We start from the raw sequence: 21,076 nt of genomic DNA on the forward strand, positions 1-21,076 counted from the left end.
TTTCTGTTATGAAGTTGTAAAATCCTATAAGGAATGGACACCTAGTTTGAACATACCCAAAAGGATAAGAAAAATTTGATCTGGGGGAGGTTGAGCAACGGAAATATAGTCTATTTTTTGAAGTACAATTGCATCCCTTTCTACCTGCAGGATGTTAGCCTAGAATTAGAGTATTTTTTCCTGTTTGTTTTTGGTTGGTTGGTTGGTTGATGTGGGTTTTTTTCATCTTAAAGTTGTATCCAGAGTATTAAAAGAAGCATTGTGTTTTGCATAAGAGGCCTAGATATGAGTCCTGGCAAGGCCAGATGTATTAAAACTAAGAGTTGAAAGGTCTGTTCCCTTGCATATTAGGTAACTTGTCCCCACTGTAAACTGGAGGTTTTTTTGCCAGTCCTCAGGCAGAAAATTGCTTTTGTTACTGTGAGCACTTGCAAAGGAGCCTTTCTGGCAAACCCTCCTGAATGGGAGGCACTGACACATCCTGTGCCCTTCAGGAATTTTAATGAAGTTAACTGAATCAAATACAAAACTAAGCCACTTTATTAAAAGACCATCTACTCTCTAGGCAGCTTACTGTGATGAACAGAAGCCTGTTGTATACAGTGTGGGATGGCAGGAATATCTATGGCCAAAAAAAATGATCTACATCAGAGACATGACCTGGACTGGATTGAGGGGAAAGTCCTCTGCCTGTTACTGGAAGTCATCACTCATTTTTCACTTTTCTATTCAAAGCTAGAAATATCTTCAACCTTGTCTGCCTTCTGTTTACAAAGTCTGAAAGACATTTCCTAACCTGTAAGCGAGAGTTCTTTTTTCTGCCCGTAGTTAAGTCTAAGGGCATGTTCTACCTCATATTTTAGTGAGTCATCCTTTTAGAAGAGCATAATGGAGATGTGGGCATCTAAGACAGGAAGAGCCATTGGTTAGTCCTTCTATATGTAACTCCCAGGAATAGAAGGAATTCTGAGTGGGACAGTACAGCAGGAGGTGAGATTCTATATCTCATTCCTTGTCTTCATAAGAAAGATAACTCCTGAAATTTTAGTCTTTAGCTTACCATAGCAGACTTGAACAATGAGGAGCTGATGCATTGGTGAAAAGGTGGCATTGTTGAAGGTCATGAATACTCTGAAACATGAATGATTGAGTAATAGATATACTGAAGTGTTCATTTCAGTTGACCTTGCTAAGCATCTCATTAAATCAGATACTAATATAAAGATGTTAATAACAGAGATACTAGGGTATATTCAGTCTAAATGTACTTTGAATAGTTCTTTAAAAGCATCTCATAGAAAGTCATCCAATTTAATTATTTTATTGCCATCAGACATAAAAACGTGACATGATGAAAACTGAATTTCTTTTATTATATTTATTTGCTTGCCACAAGCAAATTGAGAGCAACCAGCACTTTTTAAGATACAGAAATGAACAGTTGTACTGCTTGGGACTGCCTTTGAGGTGGTGAAGCTTCTTTTTAAAGACATCTTTTCCTTCACAGTTTCATTGCAATGTATGATTAAGATTACTGGGTGCTGGGTATGAAATTTAGCTGATGCAATATTTCATAATGGTTTGGGTTCAATTTTACTCATAGAGCCAGATATCTGTTTGCAGTATATTAGAAGAAATCTGAGCTCAAACAAAAAGTAATGTTGTGAAAACAACTCATATATTTGAGTGAAATACTGATTTTACTAAGAGTACAGCAGCCCTCTCTGTAATTGACATGTGTTTGTTAATGTGTTATTACAAGCTCCTTTCTCCCTATAGTTGATACAGTGTCTTGTACAGGCAATGCATGGTGTATCAGGGTCATCTGTGTGATCCTCAATAACTTCAGCTCCTGTCTTGTTTTAATGGATTTTGAAACTATCAAAATGTGATGCATGCCAATACTTCCTTACTCTCCAGGAGTAAATTTTATTAAATTGGATGATTTCACAGCAGAATTCAATCCCTCATTCATTTAAGTAGCATGAGTGTGATTCTAGATCCACTTCCAAACATGGTTAAGATTTGGTTAATACACTATATATACTTTCCTTACCATAGTTTACCTGACCAGGTGAATTTTAGACTACCAGTCTTTGACTCATCTTCAGAGTGGCCTTTATTACAGATTGATATGCATTTAATAGCTGTTTGGCATAAATAAGACACAGATGTTAAACACCTGGCTTCATTGTGTTGTTGAGTGCCTTAAATCATGTGTCTGGCTTATCAGAGCCTCTTTATCTTCTTTATATCACTATATGAAGGACAATAAGATCACTTAGTTTCCAAACTGAATGTGTTTGTATCCATTTCTTTTACTGAGTCTGCTTTTAGAATCCCAGCATTAGAAAAACAAATGAAGTGTAGCAACATAAAACTGTTTTGGCATCCATTCATATATCTCAGAGAGAACTGATACAGCACAAGCTGTTGAGATACTATGTATCTCTCACTGAATGCATAACTGGTGTTTGATTCTATTCCTGCCTGGCTGCCCCTGCTGTCACAAGTGAATGGATGTGTAAGAGGCAGGATCAGAAAATTAAGTCAAAGCATTACCAAGTCTTGGTATTTGCTGCTGTTTCTTCATTTCCCTTTTTTATCAAACGCTTCTTTCATACCATTGCCCCTTCAGAAAAGCACATTCCTTTAGCATCTTCCTGACTTGCAGTCTTTGTATTCTTGCATAAGTTTTGTTTGTTTGCTTCATTGCCTTTGGAAGACCTACAGAACCTCCATCCATACAGCCCTTTCAAATCCACTTGTGGCACATTCATGTAAGTTCCTGAGAATATAATACAGTCAAAGAAAAGAAGAGAACAAAAAGATTTTAAACCAGGTACTAAGATCATTGATAATTACTGATGATTTTCCCTTTGTAGAGAATAAAATAAAAATCACATGTATCCCAAAAGAGGATGGCAGTTACGCTTCTTGTGTGGTGAAGACTTTGAAGACCCTGCGCAAACAGGCAGGGGAAAGTGCTTTCATGCTCTGATCAAGAATCACCATTATGTATAAACAAGTTTAGATAATGCACAATTAGAACATGTACTATGAATGCTTTGGAATTAATGGTTATTTTGGAAATAGTGTTATTTCCAAAAATTATAGTGGAATAGGTTGTTCTGGAAGTCAAAAGGAAGTCTCAGAAGGAAAATTTCACAATTTTTCCTGCTGTCCTGCTCTGACCCATACCTCATAGTTGAAACTCAAGGCTACTGGAATGAATTTGCCTCTTGTTTTACAAAGCTGTGATCTGCATGCCAGGCAATATGGAATCTTCACAATGATCCAGTCATGAATAGTGCCTTTCAGTGCATGTATAGCAAAAATGAGAATGGATTTCTCTCAAAAAGAGAATACTTAGTCAACACTCTTGCTGAAAGAAGCAGAGTTTATGAAAGTTGTGCAATAGATTCAAACAGAATATGTTCAGGAGGGGATAAATGAACTTTTGAGCAAGCAATTTATTTATGTATTTTTAAAATATCCATGACAACAGTAAGAGAAATCTCAGTACATTTAGAAAGTCCAGTCAGATGAGCTTGGAAAAGTGCCTGTGGAATCCTTATATCTGTTTGAGCTTTTTCTCTGCCTTTAGTACTTATTTTTCTTACCTCCCTTCTCACTTCAGACAAACTAGATTTTTCCCACTGACTGTCTTTCAATTTGTCAGGTTCATCATACATATAGTTTTGGATCCCCCCCCTTTAAATCTACGTTTCTAACATCAAGAATTCCTCCAGTGCTCAGAGCAGTGACATCTTTGGTTTTTCCATCTCTACATCTGTCACGCCAAAGAATGTATCATTGCCCAATGCCGAAGAATGGATCATTGCCCAAAACTTTTTTTTCTCCTAATTTTTTTCCATCTACCTTCTTCTGATTTCATCTTTGGACTCAAGTGATTTACTGTTTAACTTCTTCCTAAAATATCTAGTCTATATATCTGCTAATCTAATTTTACTCTATAAAGGCACATACAGAGCAGAGAGAATTTGTTGTAAGATTGCCTTGAAACACTTTGGTGGAGACAGGGATGAGAAGGAGAAAAGTCTGATAAGTCATTAATAGAATTATCTATGAGCTCAAAGGAAAACCAGGAAAATTTATCCAGAAATTTTCTTCAAATGACTCTACAGGGTGTTCATTTAATGCAGCTTCTAAGTGTATAGTAAATTTAAGAAATAATTACTCCAGCAAACTAGTGCTAATAAAAATTGTTTCTTAAAGTATTCAGATGTAGCAAAATTCAGTACCTTTTGTGTGCATAAGTGCTGATTAAAAAAAAAACCCACCAAGTAAATTAATGAAATTGCTGAAATTCACTGTCATGACATTTACACATCTGGTGGTGGTGTTCTGTTCTAGTATCCTTAAATTTTTTATTATTTTACTCAGTAACCTATTAACTATATATTTTATTTTTATATATATATATTATAGTAAGGTGGTCACATTCTTAAGCTCTGGTATTGTATTACTTTTCTTTTTCTCTAAGTCATTTTTTCCCCCTCAAAGTTTTAGTAGAGGTCAAATGTTGAATGTTCTGCTGTCCATCTGTGGGGGGGTGAAAATTCCCCTCAACATTAAATTGCCAAACCAGCCCATCTGGAAGCAAATGAAGCTGTATTTACAAGCAAAACTACAATCTAAAATGGAATGCAAAGAAAATATGCAATATTTACATATATTTACAGGTATTTACAATTTATAAACAGCACAAGAACCCCCCTAGCCAAAAGTCAGGGGAGCTAATATTTTCCCCTTTCCTGCTCCCCTCCTTTCTCCCCTGGACACAAAAGGATAAGAGAAAGAGCAGAGAATTGTTTTGTTAGACTTAGCCAAAACAAAGCAATGCAGCCAAGGTCAGCAAAGAGCTAGCAGAAGATCGAGGAAGCCCAAAAAAGAAAGTACAAATCTAAGTTTTATGTCTGTTATCTGTAAAATGAGATTGTTTAGAACTTACCATTATTTTCCTTTTCACATCCAATGGTAATTTATTTACATTCTACCACTTTCTGTTCAAGATCTGTGGAAAATTTTAGAGGTATAGCCTAAAACTACCACACCCTTTCAAACCAAAAGGTTAGAAATCATTCTAAAATTTTCTATAAACCACATGCTGTTTCAAAGTTACAAATACCTGCTTTAATTAGATCAACACTATTGTAAATAGATTTACAGTACACATTTACCTAGTGCATGTGTATCAGAAATACTATTTGTGAACAACTTACCTGTGAAAAATATATGTGAGCAACAAGGCTCTTTTATCTAGGGAGCTTTTCACTTTAAACAATACTTGTATTTACTCCAGAGATCTTTACTCTAGAGATCTTCAAAACCTGCCTGCTCAAGTTCCTGTGTGACCTGCCCTGCTTTGCAGGGGGGTTGGACTCGATCTCTGCAAGTCCCTTCCAACCTCTAACATTCTGTGGTTCAAAATAGCTATTGGAATTCTTCAATGGAAAAACTCGTCAAAAAGAGAATATGGCATTTGCCTCACTGATTTGTTTATGTTTGCCTCGTGGAGTTTCCTTTTGTGGAGTTATGAGTATTTTTCTTTGAAGAACTCGGAAGGATGAACATGTGAAAATTTTTCTTTCTTTTTATTGTTTCTCTTTAAAGAATAATAGTTTGTTTTGGTTCCTGAGGCAGATACTACCATTCTGGTTATATCAACTAAGCTCAGCTCTTCTTGTTGACTTGTGTATCTGATAGTTTTGAAATCTACCAGTTATGCAAAAGAAGAACAGTTTATTTTGCAGGAAATCTCTTAAACCAAAGCAGCATATCACCCTAGGGGCAACATGCTGTTGTGGTTAAGTGTCTTTCTTCCCATACAAATGTAATTTAGTGTAATTTATCATATTAGGTCTTGATTTTACACTAATGACATGGTTCACAGAGGATGTGTTGTACCTTTTTGAATTAATGTAAATTCTATAAAAAGAAAGAAGATTATATTTTTAATAGCTGCCATGACACTTTTTTTAGAACATGTGTTTTCAGTTCAAAAACATGCATGGAATTCAAGTCAGCATGAATTTGAGCCTGTAAGATAGTGAATTCAAAGATGAAACTGCTCTTCAGTCCCACTGAAAACCCTGATAGTGTCACTGAACTTCTGAGATGGCAGTAAATTGTAGTTTCTGGGGCACAGAAATTCGTCAGAGAATTAAATGGCTTATGGTAGGTAGTATAATAATATTAGATAAAATAATAATAACATACAATAGGGAAGGAATCACAGAATGCATTAGGTTGTGAGGGACATTTAGAGATCTTCTAATCCAACCACTCTGCGGTAAGCAGGGTCATATTTAAATAGATTGAGGAAGTTAATTTGTAGATGTTAAAGACATTAGCTTTACATCTCTGTCTCTAAGTTTTATTAAAGGGAAAAAAAAAGCCTTGAATTGTGGAAGATTAATAAATTAAGGGCAGTTTACACATTAGTCATTGATTCACTACATGACTCAGGGCTGTTAATGGGAAGGAGTACTTTTACCTTCAGTCACCCACTTAAATCAAACCCCAGCCTAAAGTGACTCAGTCTTGACCATCTGACAGCTGTTGAGTATTCAGCACGGTCAGGAAACAGGTGTAGAAAACTCACCACTGCAGACTTTTGTGGTCATGACAGGGGAGTTAGTGATTAAGTAAGCCTCTTAGTGACGAATCTCAGAGAAGAGCAGGTCATTTCTTTAGTCCCTGTTCAAGAAAGGAAGATTGTTCTGCCTGCCCATCAGGAAAGAATGTGGAACTGTGGTTAGGTGTGCATGAGGTTTAAGGAATGGATCATCTCCCTTATGAGGAAAATAGCTGGGTCTCTTCAGCTTGGAGAAGAGGAGACTGACAGGTGACCTCATTAATGTTTATAAATACATGAAGGGCAAGTGTCAGGAGGACAGAGCCAGGCTCTTCTCAGTGATGTCCAATGATAGGACAAGGGGCAACAGGTGTAAGCTGAAGCATAGGTGGTTTCACATAAACATAAGGACATCAGGTTAACAGAACACTGGAACTGGCTGTCCAGAGAAGTTGTGAAGTCTCCTTCTCTGGAGACATTCAAAACTTGCCTGGATATGCAGCCTGTCCTAGGTGATCCTGCTCTGTCACAGGGGTTAGGCTAGATGATCTTTCTAGATCCCTTCCAACCCCTATTTGTGATTCTGTGTGAAATTTGTAAACAGATCTACAATTCCATGGATGTAGAATACTGTGAGAGGCATTCAAACTGAATTATGTTGGCGGTTACCGTAAGCACTTTTCTCATGTGGATCTCAAGGCACTGAGCAGTTCAGATGTGGCAGTAGTCTTTGATCTGGTGTGGATCTAATGTGCAACTCAGAAGCCCTGCTTACTCGACTTTATCTTATTGTCCTTATCAGGTGGGATGTTGCATTTATTAAATTAGTTGTTGGCCTTGCAGCTCTTCAGCAGAGCCAGTATGATGTTATTAGCCTGCTAGAGTGGTTTTCCTTGCAACAGCAGAGATTTATAGCTCTTGTGGGTTTGTTGGTTTGTTGTTTTTGGGTTTTTTTTTCAGATAACCATTCAGAGGGACAGTGGTTTGGATGTCAGTTCCCCCAAACATGGAAAAGTGGATCCCGACAACATGCCACATGTTGGTGGAAATACCTGGGCTGGTGGAACAGGTTTGTCATTCTTCTTTTTTTAATGTATCGTTGACAGATGTCTAAGAATGATGCTGTGCCTGTAAAATGGATTTGTACAAGGTCGCCCTCTGCTTAGAGCTGTTTTACCCAATACAGAGTTGATCTATTGCCAGCAAAAAGAAGTATTTTCAGTGTCTAATTAAACTTTATGTAGTGGATCTCTGCTTCAATTCTCTTCCTTGGCTGTGTAGAGAACCAGAGGCTTGCAGCCATATAATTTGCCATTCTCCTAGATGTCTGTAGCTGCAGTAATTTAAGTAATGTAGGCAAGGGCCATACAGAACAGGCAAAGTGGATAAAGTGGTTGGGGAGCTGTGTAAACCAACTAATTCTAGGGAGAGGACAAGTTCTGAATGAATAGCTTCAAAGACCTAGAGCTTTGAATAGAGGTACAAAACTTACATGATCTGTAGTCTCTTTTGTACAAGGTGGAAACCATTATGAATCTGTTTTCAATGGACTATAAAGACAAGGATTCCATTGGAGTTCTTCTTTACTATGACAACTGTTTTTTTTTTTTTAATCTTTGGCAATAAATATTTTTACTGGGGTTGTTTGCAACATTTTTGGAGGATCTGTAGATAGATATGGTAATGGAAGCTATAAAGAAAATGTGGTTTTATTTGTTATTAAATGCATGTTCTTAATTGTTTTTTTAACTCAACCATGTTAGGTGGGAGAGACACTGCTGGATTAGGTGGCAAAGGTGGGCCATATCGACTGGATGCTGGCCACGAGGTTTACCAAGTATCTCAAGCTGAAAAGGATGCTGTTCCTGAGGAGGTTAAGAGAGCTGCTCGAGAGATGGGTGAAAAGGCCTTTAAACAGAGGTAATGTGAAAGTTTTTATTTTCCCTTCCATTTCCTAAAAGAATTTGAAAAACATGACTGAAAAGCATTTTATTTATTAACTCTATTTATCAGCCACCTTACCCTCTTCGCTATCATTTAGCAGAGCTTACCAGCACATGTTTAACTGTTCTGGACTAGATGTATAGAATATTTTATTGAATTAAGTCACACTGTTTAAAGGACTGTGTGATTTGGCAGAGTAAAATATAGTTAGGTGGATAAGGAGACGTGAATATTTATCTTTTTAAAAAAGTGATCTGTCATATGAAAGCCTCTTTGAATTATAGTGAATCTAGATTGTCTGTGGTTGGGAATTCATCAGCTAACAAATGGCATTAGCAGGGATACCTTCCACCAGACCAGGTTGCTCAAGACCTCATCCAACCTGGCCTTGCACATCTCCAGGCAGAGGGCATCCATGACCTCCCCAGGCAACTTGTTCCAGTGTCTCACCACCCTTACTGTAAAGAATTTCTTCCTACTATCCAGTCTAAATCTGCCCTCCTCAAGCTTCATTCCGTTCCCTACCATCCTATCACTACAACCCTTGTAAAAAGTCCCTTCCCAGCTTTTCTGTAGGCCCCCTTCAGGTACTGGAAGTCTGCTATAAGGTCTTCCTGGAACCTTCTCCTCTTCAGGCTAAACAGCTTCAGCCCTCTGATCATCTTTGTGGCCCTCCTCTGGACCCGTTCCAGCAGTTCTATGTCCTTCTTATGCAGAGGCACCACAACTGCATGCAGTACTCCAACTGGGGTCTCATGAGAGCAGAGTAGAGGGGGAGAATCACTTCCCTCCTACTGATCACAAGATGAGGGAAGTGATTCTCCCCCTGTACTCTACATCCTCCTTATACTTCCTACATCCCCATTCTTCAAAGTTGCTTGTCAGTTGCTTCGTAAATTTCTACCTGCCTGTATGGCGATTTACAAAATTTATGTTAGGGGAAGTTCCTGGGTACTGCTACACATTGTGGGAACAGTGCAGCTGTGTTCTACAAAATTTGGATATCCCTACGTCAGGTAACAATTCATGTCCTGATACAAACAATGAGCTAGCATGTACCAGCTGTAATTATAGCTTGTTCCAAAGCCACATTTGACTTGGATTATTATTCTGTGTATCTTGAATAGTTGTGGGAACTAACAGATAAAAGTTAAGAATAGGGAGGTTGGAGTCCTCAGGCTGAAATAAAAAAAAAAAAAAGCAGATTTAACTGCTTTGTTTATACATATTGTCTGGAAAGGAGAATTTTAATAGATTGCTTTCTTGGCTAGATGGTGCTTCTGGTAGAAAACATTTTAAATTGCCCTTTTTCACTAGAATGAAATTAGCAGCTGCTCTTGAATAGATGCAGTGACATTTTGTGGTATTTTCCTGAACTAGCTTTTACTGTGGAATGATGTAGAATCTCACAAAGTAAAACTTCATGTGAGGGTCTTTTTTTGTTTGAAACAAAATGTTTTATTCATTGATGTGAAGATGCAGAACTCCATTGGCAGGATCCATGAAATAAAGTGTACAGCAATGAAAGCTACATTTTCTTGCTTCTAGTGAATAATGGTTGACTGTAGTGACTATATCTATGCAAAATTCAAAATACAGACATAGTCATACTAAAGACCACAAAGATTTGATGTTTGATTTTAGTATTCCTAAAGGGCTAATCTAAACAGCAATTCTCATATACATACTGTATGTTCCAGACAAGTAACTTGTGATGATGTCATTTGAAATATAACTAGCCTGTACATATTTTCTGTCCATTTCTATTCATTTAAAAATCAGTATCTTCTAAACAATGTGTATGAGGTTATGCTGCTATGAAGTGCTTGTTTGGAAAGAGCTGTGCACAGACAAGCTGATATGTTTTAGCTCAAGACTGAACTTAGACATGTGCTGCATGGTAGAGTGGGCAGATACACAATTGCTTGTTCATGGAAAATACCAACTGGTGCACACTCCTAGGGAATCCACCTGTGCCCTAGCTTGTTCTTCATGGTTAGACCTCTGTAATTACCAGTTTAAGAGTATCTGCTTAGCTATGAAATTGAGAAGAATAATATAGAACATTAAGTGGGCACATCTTAACTTACAGAAAAAAGGGTGTGTCTGCTTTTATAGCACAGATGTTGCACTCTCTGTTAACCTTCTGGATAGGATAGTGTTCAGTGAATTAACTCTGTGTTTTTTGTGGAGGAGCCCTCTTTTGTTAATACTCATTTAAAACTTGTTTATTTCAAGGTCTCATCATTTTCTGAAGCACTTCTGAAGGTATTTGAGACAGAGTTACCAGTTGCTGATCTTCAAGGACGGATTTTATAGTGTGTCTTTACTTAATCTTTGTGTTAAAGCATGGATCATATGTTTAAAATACTCCGACAGTGAAGTAATGGTTGCCTTTTATGTACAGATAGCGACACCTGAGCCAGTGGAACTTACAGAATTTGATCACAGTTTTCAGAACATCTGTTTCACTTCCCAAACATTACAGCAGATTAGGAGAGGGGCAAAGGATTAGTAGCTTTAATCAGTTTTCATGTGATACAATCCCTGTAGACACTAGGGATCTCCCATCTTGTCAAAAATTCACAGAAGTTTGTCTCTCGTGTGTGGTTATAACAATATGAATCTCCCTGTTACCAAATAAATAAACTTGTAATTTACATCCATAAATGGATTATATGCCTCTTTCCTAAACTGTTTTTAACTCCCTTTGCTTTAGGTTGAAAGAGATTCAGATGAGTGAATATGACGCATCAACTTATGAAAGGTTCTCTAGAGCAGTGCGACGTCAAGTTCAGTCACTCCGCATCATCCTAGACAATCTGCAGGTAATCTTAGATTCACTGATGAAGGAACTTGGTGAGCTCATCACATTAGACCTGAAATACTATCCTGCTAATATCCTGTTGCCATCTAATGATCATACCTTTTTGGGCTAAAAGCAGATTCAGGTTGTTACCATGGTTAAGACTAACAGTCTCGTATTACGGTTTCAGAAGCAGCTTTTAAGTGGGTCCCAGTGCTCATGTCTACAAGTATTCCCATACTACAGCTTGCAGAGATTACTTATTCAGGAACACAATTTAGTGAAAGAGAATACTATATGTTATTAAAAGAACTTGTGATGTTGTATAGATCACAGCCTTAGTCTTTACCTCCTGTCTGAAAGACTTTTTTTACCTTAGAGGTGCAAATGCTGTAGATGTTAAAAGAATCACTCACTACAGGTCATAGCTTTACTGCATGTACAGCTGAAAACATCAGTTTTTCTCAGTTTTGTTTTTACTCTTACTACTAAGAACAGATGTGACCCAAATCTAAGTGAGAGCTGACCAAAACCACCAGTTTGCCTTTCTTCTAGTATGTGGTCCTGGAATTTTTCTAGGTTTTAATGCTGGTGTTCATACATGGCATAAATAAAATTACAAGTGTGTTCTTTTTAGGAGTAATCTCCTCATCTTCAGTGATAACTAAAATGAAATAAATTTTATTTCTTGTAAGACATGTCTGTTTAAAAATGTTTCTATTGAAGGCTGCCAACCACTGGCATACAGATACTTTAGCCTATTAGTTATTCATTGTGCTGTGTCTAATCTGGCTCCTTACTTCAGCAATAAAGCTGAAATATAAAAGAAATCATTTTGTGTGATGAACAGATTCCTGCTGGGTAAAAAAATCCAATCCTCTGGTATTGCAAGTGAAAAAGATAACATCTTTCTTTGCTCTACTTCTATCTTTAAGCCATTGTGATTACAACAATGCTACTGTAATCACACATGTACATAGAGAGCCATTAGGCAGTTACCAATTCAGAGAATTCCTCATATAACCAACATTTAAGATGGTCATGATTAGGTGATTCGTTGCACCTAATATGTGTTTCAGTTCAGCTTGTAAAGATAAGTTTCAACTGAAAAATTTTAGATCTAAATCTCAGGTTTTCCCACGTAATTTATATTGAAGTACTTTTATTATCATGATTCTAGTAGATGTGCCATTTAGAAACACATTCTAGATGTGAAGTAAGTTAATCCTCAGTTTAAAATATTTTTTTCAGTCTGCCTTGTCTGTTCCTTGGAGCCAAAATTCTTACATACAGGGATCATATTAATCATAAGCAAAATATACCATATTTTAATATAAGTAGACATATCCTGTTGCCTTGTTTAAAAGGTCATTTTAATATCAAGGCAAAACTTTATAAGCCTCAGTATTTTATGGGACTACTGACTGCCTGGCAAAATCTATAACAGCTAAGCACAGAGCTAGTAAATGAAAAAAGAAACCAACTCACTGAATTTGGAAAAGCTGGCTCATAGAGTAAGTGCAACATTGAAATCTATCTTTTAACTTCATACATTTTTACATAGATTTTGGTAAGGTTTGGTATTAGAAAATGCACTAGGAAAGTGAAGGTAGCTGATAACAGGAGTTACTTAGTTGCAAAATGTTTTCTGTTAATTGGGAATATGAGTCAAAGTGCAATTCATGTTATCTTTCTGAGAAGATAAAAAATTTATTTGAATTCTTCACCATGGTAAGTCATTGAGAGCTGGTGAAGGACTATGATTCTGTCTCCCCTTTTTTCTGGGTAGTCCTGTGTAAACTGTGGGTTCTCATCTAAAACTGTTTTCTTTCTCTTATCAGTCAGACATTCCTCGCTTCTCAAATAAAAAGCCAGTGGCACAGTCAGTTGCAGTAAACTGTAAACTTTGCAGCTCAGAAGTCTGTGTGACTTTAACTTTGTGAAAATCCCCAATTGCCTTCTTAGTAGAGAATGCTTTTGACTTTGGAAATGTTGAGTTTGCTTTGTTTCAAACTTAATGTATTCATATAATGGAAATATATTGTCCATATTTATTTAACCTGTATTTTCTTTACAACATATGCATTTTATTGTTAGGTTTGTGGGTGTTGTTGGTTTTTTTTAATAAAGATTAAATTTTGCATCCCAAGAATCAAGAGATAGTATTCCAAGTTCAGTTGTTGATAGCTCACAAAAATTAGTGATAACAGTAAGAGATGTTTGGAATAGGCTGATCTCAAAAGGGATATATAAATACAGTCTGAGAGTGTAATTTCAGTGTTCATTTCACTTTGTATCACACACTGATCTCTGTCATCTCTTTGAACAACATTTTGTACAAGTTGTAGTTTAGCTTCCGTAGAAGTAGCAAAGCCAGAAGTCCAGGAAATCCTGTCAGTGGCAAGCTTTTCTTTCCTAATACTGATCAAACCCTGAATAAAACATTCGTCTGAACCCCAGATGCAAAAGCTTTTGGTCAGTCAATCACTCAGAAGGGCCACCTTCAATTTTAGATGACTTGCCTTCCAGGAAGTACTGGGGCAGCTCTCCTTGTAGCTTCTGAACACCATTCAGGCAACTGCATTTAAACTGGACAGACCTGAACCTGTGTCACAGGCACCTGCTGGTGCTCTGCCCATTTGAAAGTGTGTCAGAACAGTCTAGGCACAGCAGCAAGAAAAAAATAGTGGCAGATAAACACATGTTGGAGACCTGACAGCCCTAAAACCCAGAAACAGTCACTAGTTCTTTTCTAATTTCAGCAGCTAAGGGAATACATGCATCATGTTTTCCCAGAAACGAATGCAGAGCACAACTGGCAGCATTTCATACCGTCCTATACCGTTAGATGTTTAGATGTGATCACTTTACTTACACAACTTTTTCTGCGATATTTGCAGGCACCACAGATATATGTTGCAGGGCTTTTGGGTGAATATGCCTTTGATACCTTTCAGTGAAAAGAATTACTGCAGTGGTGTGTTCTGGTCAGCTATTGCCCTGCTGATACGATATGATCTGTAGCACATTTATTCTAATTTTGAAAGCAACACAATGCCATCTATTTTCATCAATACAGTTGTAGTAGTAATGGGTTGTATGCCTTTTCTAATAAAATATCAAAGCAAGGCACATAAATATATGCAATAGTTCTGTTTTTCTCTTAAAATTGTGCTTTTGAACTTATGTTGCTTTTAAGCTTATGAATACTATATTGAAAATTATATTTGAAAATGTAATATTTTATATTACACACATGCTTAAGGGGATTTTTTTCAGCTTCTGTAAAAGGAAATAAATTCTTAGGAATTTTGCATGGAAGGGGCAGGTGCTAAGTAGTCTAAAGAATGTTAGCATTATTTTGGAAAGAGGTCAGGTCAGATTTTGTCAGGGTTCTTTCCTGTTTTAGTAGCAAATGTCATCTCTGTGTTGCTCCAATAAAATTTCAGTTCAAATACTGGCTTCTGTTGCATAAGCTTCAAAAGGCATTAAGTGGCTTTTAGCTATGTCCATAATTAAAAGCATTTTTCTTCACAAACTGCTGTTCCTTGACCAACAAATACTCACAAAGATAAAGCACTGTCAATGAATCAAGTAGTGAAACTACTTGAGAATTTGCTCAATGAAGCCAAAGATTTAGAATCTTCTGTTGTTTGTCCCTCCTGCTTGCTGAAAGGAAGCAAATGACCAAATCTTGACAAAACAGCAGACCTAAGGAAGCATTACAGATCTACTTCTCTTTTACTATTTATGGTGGCTAAGATGATTAGGAACACAGTCAGCTCATCTGCATCATTCTGGGAGGTGCACAATTCGTTTTAGACAGACTCTGTTCACTCACCAACATCTTATCTCCAGGAGCATTTTTTAATGGTTAATTGGAGTTGTTGAAATTTGCCATATGTTATCCTACTGCATCTTTCACAGCATGGAAACTTCTGCACTGTTGGAACTTGTTTAGGTCATGTGGAATTTGCAGGTATCTTTTTGTAATGCAACACAATTCTTCAGGCAACAAAGCAATTGATGATGCTGTGAAAGGAGTGACTTCAACTTCATCCCAAGAATATTTAATGAGAGTGGAAACTGCTTGTTGGTGGTACAAACTAGCTCGTGGATGTCGCAGTGCCAAAGTGGGTTAAAACTAGCTGACTATAGCTCTATGAAGTTGTTGTATCAGAGGGTACAGTTGACTGAATTCACAACCTAAGAAATCTTTTCCACTTTCCCGTTCTCTGATTTACTAAAAGGCTGAGGTTTCTATGTCATGGCATTTTTTGCATCTGTAAAGCTTTTGATACTACCTAAATTAAAAAACTGTGTTTGTCACTACTTTGTTGGAGAACAGGTAACAAATGGTCAGTTATGCATGCCCCTGTGGTTGTATGTTTCTCTGCCCAGGCTTGTTACACAGATTTCCAGCACATTTGCAAGAAAAAAAGGTTTACGTTTCTGCAGTCCACAGTTCAAGTCCCATATACAAAACACCCTAAAAAGGCAAAATTACAGAGGGACCAGTTCCTTAGTCAGTATTAATTTTTCTTTCCAAGAAAAAAGAGCAAGACAGCTACGAAAATGTGTTCAGATTTCTTTGACTCATGCCAAACTATCACAGCATTACAAAGAAGCTTTGTGCATATGTTGTGTCTGGTAGGTCTTAAATTGTCTAACGTACACTGGTATCCTTGAGTGAATTAAGGCATCTCTTTTGTTGTAGGCCAAAGGTAAGGAAAGACAATGGCTGAGACACCAAGCTGTTGGAGAGCTAGATGATGCCAAAATCATTGATGGGCTGACAGGAGAAAAAGCCATATATAAACGACGGGGAGAACTTGAGCCACAAGTAAGTATCTGATAAGTAGCAGGGAAAGCTAGAGAAGAGCTTGCTCTGTTTACTGATTTCATACTGGCTTTTACAGTGTCTGTGTTTGGACTTTGGGTAAGTTACAGGAATTAGAAACTCAGAAGAATCATCTCTGGCTTAGGAAGTCTCTGAGACACAGGCAACCACAAGATGGAAAATTTGCCTCACCTCTTCTTCTAGTTTCCCACACATATTTGCTATTGGCCACCTTCATAGAAAGAATGCTGATCTAGGCTCTGCTTTGTTTCAATCCAGTGCAACAGGGACGTTGTTATTTTATTTTTTAATGAGCTGAAGGCAATTAGCAGAAAATTTTCTCTAAGAAAACGGAAAATCTTTTCTCAACAGTTTAATGTTTGTTAATAGATAACTTGATACCCTAGGAAATGTTAAAAACCCCAACCATTTAAAAAATATATTCTTAGTCCATGATACGCAAATAATTTCAAATTTACAGGTATTTGGATTTTCAAGAATAAAAATGATAATGAGAAAAAAAGTGTGAGGAAAAGCCACTAACATACAATAAAGTTATCTCTCCCACAGCTTAATTCAGCCATTCCTTACAAAGCATTATGGTTAGGCCTATGTGAGTCAGCAACAGAGAAGCCACTTGAAACACCAAAACCTGGCCAAAACTGGTAGGACTAATCCATAATATTTAACATTAATACTTAATGACTGATTTCCATTTTTGTCTAGACTCAGAAGATTTTTTTAAAAATAGCTGAATGCAGCATCTTTTTGTGTGTCAGCTACCCACATCTGATGAATCCCTGTTTTTTATTTTTTGTGCTGCTTGGTCCTGATGTCTGTTGCTTTAAACAGATTATGGAACTTGGCACAGGCCTGTGTGAAAGATCAATAAAGGAAAAGTGATTAGATCTTAATTTATCTTTTCCTTCATAATGTATGCAATATATCAGTTTTAAGGCTTTGTAAAGATAATTCAATTAGGGAAAAATTACACCTTTTAAGTTTTGAATGAAAAAAAAAAAAGGATTTAATGGGCCCTGTCTCTCCCTTTCTTTTTGGGAGAACAGGGATGCCACAGTGTATTAAGACAATAATTAAGACAGTAAAGAACACGAGGCTCTACTTGGAAATATCCAGTGGACTAGGGCTCTGGAAGGAAGGGGGGACCAAGAGAGCTGGTTGATGTTCAAACATTACCTCCTTCAAGCTCAAGAGAAATGTATTCCCTTGAAAAAAAAATCAAGTAAGGCAAGCAGAAGACCTGCATGGATAAGCAAGGGACTCTTAGTAAAACTCAAAAACAAAAAGGTGGTTTTCAATATGTGGAAAAAAGGACTGGTCAGTTGAGAGGATTATAGAGATGTAGCCAGAGAATGTAGAGATGCAACAAGGAAAGCCAAGGCCCTCCTGGAACTGAATCTCACCAGAAGGAGAACAAGAAGAGATTTTTCAAATACATCAATGGTAAAAGGAAGAGCAGGCAAAAGGTGAGCCCACTGCTGAATGAGAGGGGAGGTACAGTAACTGATGATGCAGAGATGGCAGAGTTGATGAATGCCTTCTTTGCCTCAGTCTTCACTCCTAAGACCAGCCCTCAGGAACCTCAGTCTCTAGAAGCAAGGGAGCAGAACTGAAGACATGTGGACATTCTGCTGGTCAGTCAGGACAGGGTTAGAGATCTCTTGTAACATCTCAAGACACACAAATCCATGGGCCCTGATGGGATGCATCCACGAGTGCTGAGAGAGCTGGCTGATACTGTTGCTGAACCTCTCTCCATCATCTTTGAAAAGTCCTGGAGAACAGGAGAGGTGCCTGATGACTGGAAGAAAGCAAATGTCACTCCAGTCTTCAAAAAAGGCAAGAAGGAGGACCCAGGCAACTACAGACCAGTCAGCCTCACCTCCATCCCTGGAAAGATGATGGAGCAGCTCATCCTGGAGGTCATCTCTAACCACATGGAAGACAAGAAGGTTATCAGGAGTAGCCAACATGGATTTACCAAGGGGAAATCTTGTCTAACTAACCTGATAGCCTTCTATGAAGTTATGACCAAGTGGGTAGATGAGGGAAGAGCAGTGGATGTCATACATCTTGACTTCAGTCAAGCTTTTGATACTGTCTCCCATAACATCCTCATAGAAAAGCTCAGGAGATGTGGCATAGATGGTTGGTTAGTGAGGTGGATTGAAAACTGGCTCCACAACAGAGTTCAGAGGGTTGTCATCAGTGGCACAAAGTCAACTTGGAGGCCTGTGGCCAGTGGTGTCCCCCAAGGATCAGTACTGGGTCCAGTTTTGTTCAATATCTTTATCAACAACCTGGCTGAGGGCATTGAGAGTACCCTCAGCAAGTTCACTGATGATACAAAACTGGAGGGGTTGGCTGACACCTGTCAGGCTGTGCAGCCATCCAACGTGACCTGGACAGGCTGGAGAGCTGGGTGCAGGCAAACCTCATGAAGTTTAATAAGGACAAGTGCAGGGTCCTACATCTGGAGAGAAAAAACAACAGGCACCAGTACAGGGTAGGGGCTGCCCTGCTGGAAAGCAACTCCACAGGGAAAGACCTTGGAGTGCTGGTGGACAGCAAGTTCTCCATGGAACAACAATGTGCTCTTGTGGCCAAGGGAGCCAATGGGATCCTGGGATGTATCAAGAAAGGTGTGTCCAGTAGGTCGAGGGAAGTTCTTCTACCTCTCCACTCTGCCCTGGTGAGACCACACCTGGAATACTGTGTCCAGTTTTGGGCTCCCCAGTTCAAGAGAGACAGAAACCTGCTGGAGAGAATCCAATGGAGAGCCATGAGGATGATTAGGGGACTTGATCATCTCCCCTATGAAGATAGACTGAGATCCCTGGGGCTGTTCAGTCTTGAGAAGAGAAGACTGAGAAGGGATCTGGTCAATGTGTTTAAATATCTGAGGGGTGGGTGTCAAGTGGAGGGGTCCAAGCTCTTTTCAGTGGTTCACAGTGATAAGACAAGGGACAATGGGTTCAAACTTGAACATAGAAGATTTCACCTCAACATGAGGAGAAACTTCTTTACAGTGAGGGTGACAGAGCACTGGAACAGGCTGCCCAGGGGGGTTGTGGAGTCTCCTTCTCTGGAGACTTTCAAAACCCACCTGGATGAGTTCCTGTGTGGACTATTCTAAGTGGTTCTGCTTTGGCAGGGGGGTTGGACCTGACGATCTCTTTAGGTCCCTTCCAACCTCTGATATACTGTGATACTGTTATACTGTGAAATGCTTTCAATCTTTTATAGGTAAAAGAAACATTATTTTAGTATAAAGAAACATTTTATTATTTTAGTATTTTTTTCAGATCATCTTTAATAGCCTTGTACTTGAATACAGACTCATCTCATTGCACTCTAAATAAAACACCTCCCTTGTGCCAAAAATTGTTAAAACAGATGAGGATTGTTTTCAGGAAAAAATAGTGGTTTCATCATCAGAATGAAGAAGAAACCAGTAGTTAACAAGATTTCAAATATTTTTGGAATGTTATTAATCTCAGCAGACGAGTTTTTACAGTTTTTTACAGGTCCCTGTTAGTACCCTAAGCCAAGGAAAAGCATTTCCATTTATAAGCCTTGGCAAAAAGAGCAAATTTGAGAGTCTCACTACTGAAATAAAATGTTAAGAATCAAAACTGAGACAGAAAAGTATTTTCCTGACAAGCACGTGTGGAATTTTTTGAGGTATTTTGTTTCCAGTCATTGAAGGTGAGGGCAAAGAATGGATTGAGGCATCTGTCAAGTAAATGGTTTGAAACATTTAGAAAAAAAAAAGGTTAAAGAGTTCCTGTTCTTGTTCTTTTTTTTTTTTTTCCAGTTACCAATGTTTGCAGAATAGAAATTTCTTGATTTGCAAACTGCATTGTGTTCTCTTTCTGAATTGTTTTATCATTATTGCTGTTTAGCTTTCCCATTTTTGTTGTGCAATAACATTCTGTTGTTTTCTTGTCAGCCTGGGAGCCCCCAGGAGAAACCTAAACGCTTGCGCCTGGTGGTGGATGTTTCCGGTAGCATGTACCGCTTTAATGGCGTGGATGGGCGACTGGAACGCTCCATGGAGGCTGTCCTCATGGTCATGGAAGCTTTTGAGAATTATGAGCAGAAATTCAAGGTAATTACAGCTGAGCTAGGAGCTCTGTGGTTATTACACAGGCTGCGTGGAGCAGTGGAAAAAGTGTTTCAGCAGTTAGTCTAGCCAAAGAACATTATTCATTCCCACAAGGAAATAAAGGCATTAATCTGTTTCTAGCAAGCTGAAAAATAATACTAGTGAATGGATAAGAAATATTACACACTTCAGCAGGAGAGAATTCAATCTAAAACTTTTAAAACTTTGATTTAGTGAAATTTGCTGCCTTTTTCCTGCTTTTATCCATTTCTTTGAGCAGAATTGCCTGAAGTAAATAAGAGCTTCAGGACATGCAAAGATACCCTACTCTTTCCATCTGCCCAGAGTACAGACAGCAGTATTGTCATGGGAAAAGATCAAACTTCTTCATCCCTTACAGTTACCTAAAAGCAAGAAAATAATGTATTACACTGAAAGATACTGGGTTCCAAGTGTTATTTAATGGTAGCCTGCAAAGGAAATGTAAATAAATTTAATAATATTTTTCTCTCAATAAGCCTAAAGAAAGTCTGGGGTTTCTTTAACCTTAAAAAAAGACACGAATGGCCAGTCTCAAGTTAATTCTTGACAGACTTGATGTTCAATGGAAGAATAAGGATATCTGACACCTTTACCAAACAGCATCTTAACATAAGACTTAAAACACATCTGAACAGAACATAAAATCTCCTAAACAAAATTAATAGAAAACTTAGTCCAGATCAATTCAGCCAGGTATGCTTCACATTCCTCCAG

General features: G+C 38.0%; 1 protein-coding gene across 1 annotated transcript in view; it reads left to right on the forward strand.

Moving 5' to 3' along the window:
• Positions 1-21,076, forward strand: part of VWA8 (von Willebrand factor A domain containing 8) — a 176,075-nt gene that overhangs the window by 141,310 nt on the left and 13,689 nt on the right. The window contains exons 37-41 of the mRNA XM_054399196.1: positions 7,562-7,670; positions 8,365-8,521; positions 11,265-11,373; positions 16,069-16,194; positions 20,165-20,323. Coding sequence (XP_054255171.1) covers positions 7,562-7,670; positions 8,365-8,521; positions 11,265-11,373; positions 16,069-16,194; positions 20,165-20,323 — 660 coding nt within the window. The remainder of the gene's footprint in view (positions 1-7,561; positions 7,671-8,364; positions 8,522-11,264; positions 11,374-16,068; positions 16,195-20,164; positions 20,324-21,076) is intronic.

This window comes from Indicator indicator, chromosome 1 (assembly GCF_027791375.1).
Source record: "Indicator indicator isolate 239-I01 chromosome 1, UM_Iind_1.1, whole genome shotgun sequence".
NCBI lineage: Eukaryota > Metazoa > Chordata > Aves > Piciformes > Indicatoridae > Indicator > Indicator indicator.